Source organism: Sinohyriopsis cumingii, chromosome 12 (genome assembly GCF_028554795.1).
Source record: "Sinohyriopsis cumingii isolate HCF-2022 chromosome 12, ASM2855479v2, whole genome shotgun sequence".
NCBI lineage: Eukaryota > Metazoa > Mollusca > Bivalvia > Unionida > Unionidae > Sinohyriopsis > Sinohyriopsis cumingii.
The window spans coordinates 30,021,817-30,034,935 of NC_142972.1; the positions used below are offsets into that span (position 1 = coordinate 30,021,817).

Here is a 13,119-nt window from a genome sequence, read left to right on the forward strand (position 1 = left end):
GTGTATGGTAAGACCTCTGTCCCTCCTTTTCTCTGTAAAGATTTCTGAAAATCTTTTTTTCTAAAACACGACTGTTTCGGGGGATCTGTGTAACTCAGAAATCGTGTTTGTAGGTATGTAGAGTTGCTATCTAAGGTCATGACCTAAATCCTGTTTATGTGACCTTCGCTATTTGACTTCTCATACTAAATTTTACCAAGGGTCATGTCTAAATAATTTGTAAAGTATTACCATTTTTAAACAAACGAAATGTCGGAGACATAAATGATAAAACTATTTTTTTAAATTTTACAAAATTGAGTGATGTGTAAATAGAAAATGCAAATGTATTACCATGTCTGATCTCTATTATTTTGATTTGAATTGCTAATACTCTAGTGCTTGTCATTTTACTTGCAATATGTTGTCTTAAAATTTGCATACATTCCGACTTTTCATGTGACAATTAGCCTTAGATCACGTGACTTTATGACTATAAAACCACAACCTCTTTGATAGTTGATAGTACTATTTAGGATCACCGGCCAGGACACATATAGGTAAGAAAAAGAAAATCATTTTACATGTTCGTGCCACTAATTAGCGACCTAGAAACTTAATTATTATTCACGTCTTGTGAGTTTTATAAAGTTTTATATATAAGGTAATGCATATGTCGAAATATTTATTTATGTGCTTGTTAATTTTCCGTGAGCTTCTATGTATTTTTTCTGACCGAAGTGTAACGTTATTAACGTGTCTAAATGATAATCGGGTTACTGCCCATAAATCATGCTTTTCAATTTCATGTTGCCTTAAAAATGATTGCAAACAGTTTAACAGCTCCGATGAAAGCAGTCTAAAGAAAACATATGTTCCACTGCATTGACTTGCCTGATAAAAACGTACACGTCAAATAACATACATATGAGCACAGAAGGCTACCTTCGGCGTAAGAAGCGTCTGTATTTGTAAAAGTGTCACGTGTAATGCTTTCGTAACATGAACGCTTATGATTTACTGCAGTTGCAATTATAAACAAAGCATTATATTTTTTTTTGAAATCTAGTTCATTTATGCATATACAATGTACTATTTATGATTCTAAGTGTAGATCAAAGTGACAACAAGAGAAATGTGGAGCATGTGTTCAGTAGCTATAGCGTTGATGTTTAGCTCTTTACCGGGAATACTGGGTGACTATCCCTTCCTGAATGTCTCCCTCCCCTGGGATGTCAGAGTGGATGACCTGGTAAAAAGACTCACACTGGAGGAGCTGATGGTACAGATGTCTAAGGGTGGGGCCGGACCTCAGGGTGGCCCTGCACCAGCCATTAATAGATTAGGAATCAAACCATACTCTTGGAATACGGAGTGTCTGAGGGGCGACGCCTCGGCCGGGCCTGCTACGTCATTTCCCCAGTCTTTGGGGCTGGCGGCGTCGTTCAGGTAAACATACATTAATACAGACAGACAAACAAACAAACAGACAATCATTAACGCATTATGTACGCACTTGCTTATGCACATACATACATCAAATGGTTTTCTCAAAACTGTGAAAACAAGGGTTTTATATTGTGTAACTATCGTGACGCATACGGATACAGATTGCATCAACTGTACATTCAGTTTTCCTATCAAGACATACATTACCGAACTTGTAGCAAATATATTATCATACAGAGATACTTGTCCCTACTTACATAGTACATGCTGATATATACACATCCCTACTTACATGGTACATGCTTACGTAAAGTTGTTTTTGAACATAGTCCTCTATATTTACTGTTCAGGGTTTCCCCCAGTGAATTGAATACGAAAATGTCTAATTCTCCACTGTTATTTTGTTATTTTCATATGATGATCTATTTTATGTGGTTTGGTTCACTCATGCAAAACTACACCTCTCAGATATTGAGTGTGATGAGCATAAGCTAAAGAAACTTCATTGCAGTACGTCTATTACCTGAAAAATGTGAGGATTTATTTTATGAGGCTCAATAGTGTAAATAGATACTTGGCACGGCTACGTCGTTTTTTTGTTATTATAGAGTTTAACGCCATTTATTCAGCACAATATAGGCTATACATGGCGGCCAGTATTAATGGTAAAAGAAAAACCCGGGAAAACCCCGGAAAGAACCACCGACCCACGAGAAGCTACCGGCAAGCTTTCTCACATATCAACATTGGCCGAGCCCGAGACTCGAACCCACGCAGACAGAGGTGAGATGGCAGTTATCTGTGACGGAGAGCGCTTTAGACCACTGGGCCAGTCGGAGCCCCGCACGGCTACGTACTTGTGATCTTCAAACTTCAAACAGTCAAACTAGGCTTATGTTACGTATGTCCCTAGTGTAGCAAAGGAATGGTCGAAGTTCATCCAAAAGAGCTGAAAATGTGTAATAAATTAAAAGATTTATTTTAATGGTTTGCAATGTCATCTACATGTGCATGCAAACATTCCTACCTAATTTCAGTGGTCCGTGTCAAGTGGGTTTTGTGTAAATGTGCTAACATTTTTCACCAAGAAGGTCCAAGTTATGAAATTATTAAACGGCAACTTAAAAAAGTAATGTTATTTTTGCACAATAATCGAAACAGACACCTTACACATGATTACAAACATGCCTACCAAAATGTAATTTGTCAACGTCAAGTGGTTTTTGTGCGATAGTGCTAGCAAAGTTTTCAACAAAATGTATATGTTCAAACCCGTTTTTTTTTTTTAAAATAAAAAATATTACAATGATGAAGTTGTTTTTGTGGCACGAACACCTAATCAGGTCATTTACAAGTAGAGCAATGAAATTTTCCACCAATTTAATGTGCAAATAAAGTACGGTTTGTACAACAGTGTCAATAAACTTGTCAGAAAGGATGGACGGACATTCGAACATATCTAAATATAAAGAAATATATAAAAAAATATATTATTGACATGGTCTTTCTTTTAACACCGCTTTTGTGCTCCTTTACAAATTATTTTGGACAATATGATATTGGTATTTAGTTACCAATATCACGTACAAGCATTAAACACATAAATCACAATATTATCCATATAAAAATAACTCGTATGTAATTTGTGTAGAAAATGGATCTGAACTATGACGGTGGTGTGTCATTGTTTACATGCACTGCTAGCAATGCTTATTCCCTTTCATTATGTATAGTTATCAGATTGTTTGTTTAATTTTCTTTTTTTTATACGGACACTAGTGTGTTTGCGTTTTTGTTTTCTAAGAGTTGCGCGTGTTTCTGGTGACTAAACACCAGTGTCACATGCAGCGCTAGATTAAGGACTGGCGGGGTGGTGGTGGGGTACTGGGCACTTACTATTGGGGTGGGGAGCTTTTAGATGTACAAATACACCCTGAGAGCAGCCCGTAAAATGCCCTTGATATGTGTATAATTATTACAGACTATATAAGACTAAGTATTAGACAGTTTACATCGATATATAGTTTACTTCAACATGTAATTTTATCCAATGCAACGAGGGGGGGGGGGGGCATTGGTGGAAGGGAGGCTCAGGGCATTATTGAAAAAAGCTCGTATAACTTGACATTTCTTAAAACGCATACCCGTTTGCCAGGGCAGTGGCATTAATCAGTCTATCGTCGTAACTATAGGCTACATGTTATTTGATAACTTTTCAGAAACATAAAGTCATATTGATACATATCTCAGTTTCACTCTGAATGGAAATTTGTCCATATTGTGGAGAATTTAAAATAAAAATTGAACTTGAAAACAACATAATGCCTCACGAACGCTATCATCCTTTTTACTGAGTTTCCCTTATTGCTCATACATCCATTATCATCATAAAACCTCGTATTTCCTCTACGATGACACGAAAGTTTTTTTTTCCTTCAGTCCATCAATTATATTTGAGGTCGCCCAGGCTACAGGTATAGAGGTTCGAGCTAAATACACAGACTTCTCTAGTCATGGCATCTATGGTGATCATAAAGGCATCAGTTGCTTCAGCCCCGTTATAAACATCATGAGACACCCTCTTTGGGGCAGAAACCAGGTAAAACATCATGAGACACCATCTTTAGGGTAAAAACCAGGTAAAACATCACGAGCCACCTTCTTTGGGACAGACACCAGGTAAAATATCACAAGACACCCTCTTTGATGCAAGAACCAGGCAAACCATTACGATACACCCTCTTTGGGGCAGGCACCAGGTAATATTATGAGACCCTCTTTGGGACAGACACCAGGTAAAACATTACGAGACACCCTCTTTCGTGCAGACACCAGGTAATATTATGAGACCCTCTTTGGGATAGACACCAGGTAAAACACCATGATACACCCTCTTAGGGACACACCAGGTAAAATATCATGACACACCAACTTTGGGGGAGACACCAGGTAAAGCATTCAAGAGACATACTCTTTGGGGCACACCAGGTAAAACATGAGCCTCCCTCTGAGACACCTTCTTTGGGGCACACGAGGTAAAACATCGTGAGACTCGTTCTTTGGGGTACACCAGGTAAAACATCATCAGACACCCTCTTTGGGGCAGAAACCAGGTAAAATATTACGAGACACCCTCTTTGTGACAACAGTCAACAGGTAACATTATAAGACCCTCTTTGGAACAGACACCAGATAAAACATTATGAGACATCAACTTTAGGGCAGACACCAGGTAAAACATTGTGAGACGCCCTCTTTGGGGCACACAAGGTAAAACATCATGAGACACCCTCTTTGGGGTAGAAACCAGGTAAAACATTATGAGACACCCTCTTTGGGGCAGAAACCAGGTACAAAATCATGAGACACCTTCTTTAGGGTAGAAACCCGGTAAAACATTACAAGACACCCTCTTTGGGGCAGACACCAGGTAAAACATCACGAGACACCATTTTTTTGTATAGAAACTGGGTAAAACAAATGGCAAATATTTAAGAGTTCAACTTTTCCGAATTACCTCATTTTTGCCAGGGAAAGGTTTCTTAGCGCTGGCTTGAAATATCTGAAAACAAAATATGTGCGTATAATTTTATAACTACATATAAATCACACACGATTTACTGTACACGCTAATCTTGTCCGAAATATAGAAGAAAAGTCAGAGCTTCATGGCAAAGTTTAAGTGTTTTATATTACCAAGCATCTCTGGGAATTGTTGATACACAGTAAACCGTTCACGATTGGTATTTACATGAGAAATGACTAATTACGTTAATTACGCTCGCTAAAAAGAAGTTAAAGGATGTCAGACAATGATGTTTTGTCAACATAGTTTGGTTTTGCCTTTCTGTGTTCTAATTCAGGAAACATACGGAGAGGATCCTTACCTAAGTGGAACTTACGCCGCCAGTTTTGTTCAGGGGTTACAAGGGGATCACCCACGCTACCTGAGGGCAAATGCTGGATGTAAACACTTTGATGTTCACGGGGGACCAGAGAACATACCGGCATCACGCTTCACTTTTGATGCTCAGGTAATTGTATCTATAGATTATTCACTACCCAAGTTTACAAAAGTTAAATCTTTTCGTGCTTGCTATATAACGTAACGTATCGCTTGAGACTATGTTCATTGATCACATTTTTATTATAACGTCATCTGTTATTAATAAATGCAAATGAGCATCATCATTAGGAATGAATGAAAACTATTTCGAAAGTTGTATATAATTACAGTAAATATGAGCATATAAATATGCATGTAGAAGATACCTGCATAGTTTTATAGTGGCTAACTCTTAGAAAAAAAGTGTGTTGATAGCCAGAGGCTTGACACAGATTGCCACGGGCTTGACTTAGAAGTACAAAGTGTATGACATGTGAAAGGCAAAACTATTTTAATGTACAACAATTATAAAATGAAGATTAAGGTGCCATTTGTAATACAGATGGGTGCCACGAATAATTTTGTAGCGCGGTATACAGCGATATTTGTGAACATACCGTGTTACGTACTAACGTATACTTAAATTGTATTAGTGATCAACAATTTAATGTCCTGAGAGATGGGCCAGACACTTCAAAAGAAACATCCGGCTATCAATAGCTTTAAGAAAAAGCTTTCTTTGATTTACAGCCCCCAAACCCACCAGACCGTATATATTTTATCATTTTGAAGAAAACTATATTAAGATTAAAAAAAAATAAAATATCTCAGGTCAAAAGAAAATCGCACCCCCCCCCGAAAATTACATTTTCAGTACCTTACAGTAAATATATTTCATATTATTTTAAGTGTTGTATAAGTTGTGATCTAAAATCTGTAACTTAAGTAGAATGATTAAGCTTACGCTATAGCAGACATCCTAGGAAAGTCATTGTACCGACATTGGAGAGTTTGTTGATAAAAATAGGAAGTGCTGACACTGAAGATTACAATGTACTAACTACTCTATTAATATAACACGTGTCCAATATGTGATTAAAGGTTCATACTAAACCAGTTTTTAAAAGCCTTAAAATTACAAAACAAATTGCTGAGCAGCTCACATGTAGTTCTTAATATTTTCTTATCAGATGTGATGGCCATTTGGTAAAGTAAGTAGGGTCAGATTGGAGTAAATAAAATATTTCTTATGAGTTTAAGCGTAGAAATGGAAAGCAAATATCAGGGATATTTTCAAGACAGCTAACAAGAACGATAATCACTGATTATGATAAAACTAAATTTAAAAATGCATCTTTTACCATATTTGTGATAACGCTAGAGATATCCGCATATTACTGGTGAATCTACAGGTGCTGTACTTAGAGATAATTGCCATATTACTGGTGAATCGAGAAGCGTTGTACATAGAGATAACTGTCATAAAATTGGTGAATCTATAAGTGTTGTAAATAGAGATAATTGCAGTATTACTGCTGAGTCTACAAGTGGTATACATAGAGATAATTGCCATATTACTGGTGAATATACAGGTGCTGTACATATAGATAATTGCAATATTACTGGTGAATTTATAAGTGTTGTACGTAGGGATAATTCCCACATTACCGGTGAGTCTACAGGTGCTGTACATATATATAATTGCCATATTACTGGTGAATCTAGAAGCGTTGTACGTAGCAATAATTGTCATATTACTGGTGAGTCTAGAGGTGCTGTGGATAAATCTAGAGGTGCTGTGCGTATAAATAATTGCATATTACTGGAAAATCTAGAAGTCTGTGTACAGTGGCTTACCAAGGATAAATGGCACCTGGGCCACTGGAGTAAATGGTGCCCAGGGCGACTATGAGGTCCCAAAGGACCAGAATACGAGACCCGAAGGGCCCAATCCGGGGGAAAGTTCATGGTGGGGATTAGTACCCTCTCTTTAGCCCCCCCCCCTCACGATTGTCCTGCAATTTAATGCCATTTGGTGGCGTTTCCCGCTCTTTATCAGCTGTTTTAACGCCCCAAAATCTCTGGCGCCCATCCATCCCCGGTTAGTACTCTACTTTCTGTAAATATAGATGATGGTCATATTATTGGTGAATCTAGGGGTACTGTACATACAGACGATTGCCATAATGCTGATGAGTCTAAATGTGCTGTGCATAGAGACAACTGCCATGTTACTGATGAACCAAGATGTGCTGTACATACAGATAATTGCCATAATACTGGCGAATGCAGAGGTCTGTACATACAGATAATTGCCATAATACGTTGAATCTAGAGGTCTGTACGTAGAGATAATTGCATATTACCGATGAATCTAGAGTTCTGTCATATAAATAATTGTCACAATACTGGTCAATCTAGAGGTCAGTACGTGGAGATAATTGCATATTACTGGCGAATCTAGATGTGTCTTTTTTTAAAAAACAGATTCTGTTCTGTATCACGTAACATGATCACATATGTAACTAAAGTTCTTAGCTTTGATGGCTAAATAATATGCATACCAGTTACCGTATAACAAATATATGACATTTAGGATCGACCTGCTACAATTTCTTTATAGTATTTGCTTACCCTCCAGGTAGCATGTATCCCGCCGACCCACCCCCTGCCAATTTTAAAAAGAAAGGTTTGAAGGGTGTAAAAAATGCACAACACATAGTCATTGTATCAATTTATAATTTCTAAACTGATTATCGACAAGGAGTCTCTAACATTTTCAATGTGAAAGAAACGAATAAAAAAAAAAGAACAGCATGCACACTGTCCTTTTCCGGTTCTTGGAAAATTAATTTTTTCCTTGAATGAGCGAGGTTCCTTGCTCTACACATACGTAGAAGGTAACGAAAAACCGCGTGTGCGTTCAATATTTGCCATGTTTAGTTTTAATATTTTTTAAAATAATTGAAGAAATTTAAAAGAGCAAGCGTTATAAAGGGACGTAACTCCAAAAAAATTCAGTTGCTGAAGAGGAATTAAATCATGTGCTAAATCATTATTTTAACAACTAGAAATGCAATAAAGAAAGCAAACACCATAGTATGGATTTACATCGAAAGATTAACAAAGTATAGATTTACAACGAAATATTAACAAAATATGCATTTACATAAAATGATGAACAAATTATGCATTTATATAAAAAGATTAACAAAGTATGAATTTATTTAAAATGATTAACAAAGTATGTATTTATATAAAATGATTAACAGAGTATGCATTTATATAAATTGATTAACAAAGTATGAATTTATATAAACTGATTAACAAAGTATGGATTTATATAAAATGATTCACAAAGTATGGATTTATATAAAATGATTCACAAAGTATGCACTTATATAAAATGATTAACAAAGTATGCATTTATATAAAATGATTAACAAAGTATGGATTTATATAAAATGATTAACAAAGTATACTTTTATATAAAATGATTAACAAAGTATGGATTTATATAAAATGATTAACAAAGAATGCATTTATATAAAATGATTCACAAAGTATGCACTTATATAAAATGATCAAAGTATGGATTTATACAAAATGATTAACAAAGTATGTATTTATATAAAATGATTAGCAAAGTATGAAATTATATAAAATGATTAACAAAGTATATATTTATATAAAATGGTTAACAAAGTATGAATTTATATAAAATGATTAATAAAGTATGAATCTATATAAAATGATTAGCAAAGTATGTATTTACATAAAATTATCAAGAAAATCTGCATTTACAAAAAAGTATGAACAAAATATACATTTATAAAAAAGGCTGAACAAAATATGCATTTATATAAAATGATGAACAAAGTATGCATTTACATAAAATGATTCACAAAGTATGGATTTATATAAAATGATTAACAAAGTATGCATTTATATAAAATGATTCACAAAGTATGCATTTATATAAAATGAATAACAAAGTATGAATTTATATAAAATGATTAACAAAGTATGGATTTATATAAAATGATTAACAAAGTATGGATTTATATAAAATGATTCACAAAGTATGCACTTATATAAAATGATTAACAAAGTATGCATTTATATAAAATGATTAACAAAGTATGCATTTATATAAAATGATTCACAAAGTATGCATTTATATAAAATGATTAACAAAGTATGAATTTATATAAAATGATTAACAAAGTATGGGTTTATATAAAATGATTAACAAAGTATGGATTTATATAAAATGATTCACAAAGAAGGCACTTATATAAAATGATTAACAAAGTATGGATTTATATAAAATGATTCACAAAGTATGCACTTATATAAAATGATTAACAAAGTATGCATTTATATAAAATGATTAACAAAGTATGGATTTATATAAAGTGATTAACAAAGAATGCATTTATATGAAATGATTAACAAAGTATGGATTTATATAAAATAATCAAAGTATGGATTGATATAAAATGATTAACAAAGTATGTATTTATATAAAATGATTAGCAAAGTATTAATTTATATAAAATGATTAACAAAGCATATATTTATATAAAATGATTAACAAAGTATGAATTTATATAAAATGATTAACAAAGTATGAATTTATATAAAATGATTAGCAAAGTATGGATATAAAATGATTAACAAAGTATGGATTTATATAAAATGATTAACAAAGTATGGATTTATATAAAATGATTAGCAAAGTATGGATATAAAATGATTAACAAAGTATGGAATTATACAAAATGATTAACAAAGTATGGATTTATATAAGATGATTAGCAATGTATGAATTTATATAAAATGATTAACAACGTATGCGTTTATATAAAATGATTCGCAAATAATGGACATAAAATGAATAACAAAGTATGGATATAAAATGATTAACAAAGCATGAATTTATATAAAATGATTAACAAAGTACGGATTTATATAAAATGATTAACAAAGTATGTATTTATATAAAATGATTAAAAAAGTATGGATTTATATAAAATGATGAACAAAGTATATATTTATATAAAATGATTAACAAAGTATGCATTTATATAAAATGATTAACAAAGTATGAATTTATATAAATGATTAACAAAGTATGCCTTTATACGAAATCATTAACAAAGTATGGATTTATATAAAATGATTAAAAAAGTATGGATTTATATAAAATGATGAACAAAGTATATATTTATATAAAATGATTAACAAAGTATACATTTGTATAAAATGATTAGCAAGGTATGAATTTATATAAAATGATTAAAAAGTATGGATTGATATAAAATGATTCACAAAGTATGCATTTATATAAAATGATTAACAAAGTATAGATTTATAAAAAATGGTTAACAAAGTATGCATTTATATAAAATGATTAACAAAGTATGTACTTATATAAAATGATTAACAAAGTATGCATTTATATAAAAGGAAGAGCAAAGTATGGATATAAAATGAATAACAAAGTATGGATATAAAATGATTAGCAAGGTATGGATTTATATAAAATAATTAACAAAGTATGGATTTATATAAAATGATTAAAAAAGTATGGATTTTATAAAATGATGAACAAAGTATATATTTATATAAAATGATTAACAAAGTATGCATTTATATAAAATGATTATCAAAGTATGGATATGAAATAATTAATAAAGTATGAATTTATAAAAAATGATTAACAAAGTATGAAGTTACATGAAATGATTAACAAAGTATGCATTAATATGAAATGATTAAAAAAAATATGGATTTATATAAAATGATTAAAAACGTATGGATTTATATAAATTGATTAGCAAATTATGAACTTATACATAAAATGATTAGCAAAGTATGCATTTATATAGAATGATTAGCAAAGTCTGAATTGATATAAAATGATTCGCAAAGTATGCATTTATATAAATGATTAACAAAGTATGGATTTATATGAAATGATTAACAAAGTATGCATTTATATAAAATGATTAACAGAGTATGGATTTATATAAAATGATTAACAAAGAATGCATTTATATTAAATGATTAAGAAAGTATGAATTTATATAAAATGATTAACAAAGTATGAATTTATATAAAATGATTAGCAAAGTATGCATTTATATAAAGTGATTAACAAAGTATATATTTATATAAAATGATTAAAAAAGTATGAAGTTATATAAAATGATTAACAAAATATGAATTTATATAAAATGATTAGCAAAGTATGGATATAAAATGATTAACAAAGTATGCATTTATATAAAATGATTAACAAAGTATGCATATATATAAAATGATTAGCAAAGTATGGATATAAAATGATTAACAAAGTATGGATTTATATAAAATGATTAACAAAGTATGGATTTATATAAAATGATTAGCAATGTATGAATTGATATAAAATGATTGGCAAAGTATGCATTTATATAAAATGATTAGCAAAGTATGCATTTATATAAAATGATTAACAAAGTATGGATATAAAATGAATAACAAAGTATGGATATAAAACGACTAGCAAAGTATGGATTTATATAAAATGATTAACAAAGTATGGACTTATATAAAATGATGAACAAAGTATGCATTTATATAAAATGATTAAAAAAGTATGGATTTATATAAAATGAACAAAGTATATATTTATATAAAATGATTAACAAAGTATGCATTTATATAAAATGATAAACAAAGTATGAATTTATATAAAATGATTAATAAAGTATGCATTTATATGAAATGTTTAACAAAGTATGGATTTATAAAAAATGATTAAAAAGGTATGAATTTATATAAAATGATTAACAAAGTATGCATATATATAAAATGATTAGCAAAGTATGGATATAAAATGATTAACAAAGTATGGATTTATATAAAATGATTAACAAAGTATGGATTTATATAAAATGATTAGCAATGTATGAATTGATATAAAATGATTGGCAAAGTATGCATTTATATAAAATGATTAGCAAAGTATGCATTTATATAAAATGATTAACAAAGTATGGATATAAAATGAATAACAAAGTATGGATATAAAACGATTAGCAAGGTATGGATTTATATAAAATTATTAACAAAGTATGGACTTATATAAAATGATTAACAAAGTATGCATTTATATAAAATGATAAACAAAGTATGAATTTATATAAAATGATTAATAAAGTTTTCATTTATATGAAATGTTTAACAAAGTATGGATTTATAAAAAATGATTAAAAAGGTATGGATTTATATAAAATGATGAACAAAGTATATATTTATATAAAATGATTAACAAAAGAATGCATTTGTATAAAATGATTAGCAAAGTATGAATTTATATAAAATCATCAAAAAAGTGTGGATTGATATAAAATGATTAACAAAGTATAGATTTATAAAAAAATGGTTAACAAAGTATGCATTTATATAAAATGATTAACAAAGTATGAACTTATATAAAATGATTAAAAAAGTATGGATTTATATAAAATGAACAAAGTATTCATTTATATAAAATGATTAACAAAGTATGGATATAAAATGAATAGCAAAGTATGGATATAAAATGATTAGCAAAGTATGAATTTATATAAAATAATTAACAAAGTATGGATTTATATAAAATGATTAAAAAGTATGGATTTATATAAAATTATTAAAAAAGTATGCATTAATATAAAATGATTAACAAAGTATGGATTTATATAACATGATTAACAAAGTATGCATTATATAAAATGATTAGCAAAGTATGGATATCAAATAATTAACAAAGT

General features: G+C 30.5%; 1 protein-coding gene across 3 annotated transcripts in view; it reads left to right on the plus strand.

Annotated features, from left to right (window-relative positions):
* The first annotated feature begins 476 nt into the window (after window positions 1–476).
* Window positions 477–13,119, plus strand: part of LOC149786177 (uncharacterized) — a 49,654-nt gene continuing 37,011 nt past the window's right edge. The window contains exons 1-4 of one of the 3 annotated variants that reach the window (XM_089976532.1): window positions 477–539; window positions 1,089–1,428; window positions 3,868–4,027; window positions 5,292–5,462. In XM_089976532.1, the coding sequence (XP_089832658.1) occupies window positions 1,115–1,428; window positions 3,868–4,027; window positions 5,292–5,462 (645 nt within the window). In that variant the 5' untranslated portion in view covers window positions 477–539; window positions 1,089–1,114. Of the gene's footprint in view, window positions 540–1,088; window positions 1,429–3,867; window positions 4,028–4,522; window positions 4,779–5,291; window positions 5,463–13,119 lie in introns of those variants that run through there. The other 2 variants (XM_089976533.1, XM_089976534.1) reach the window with 2 other exon arrangements.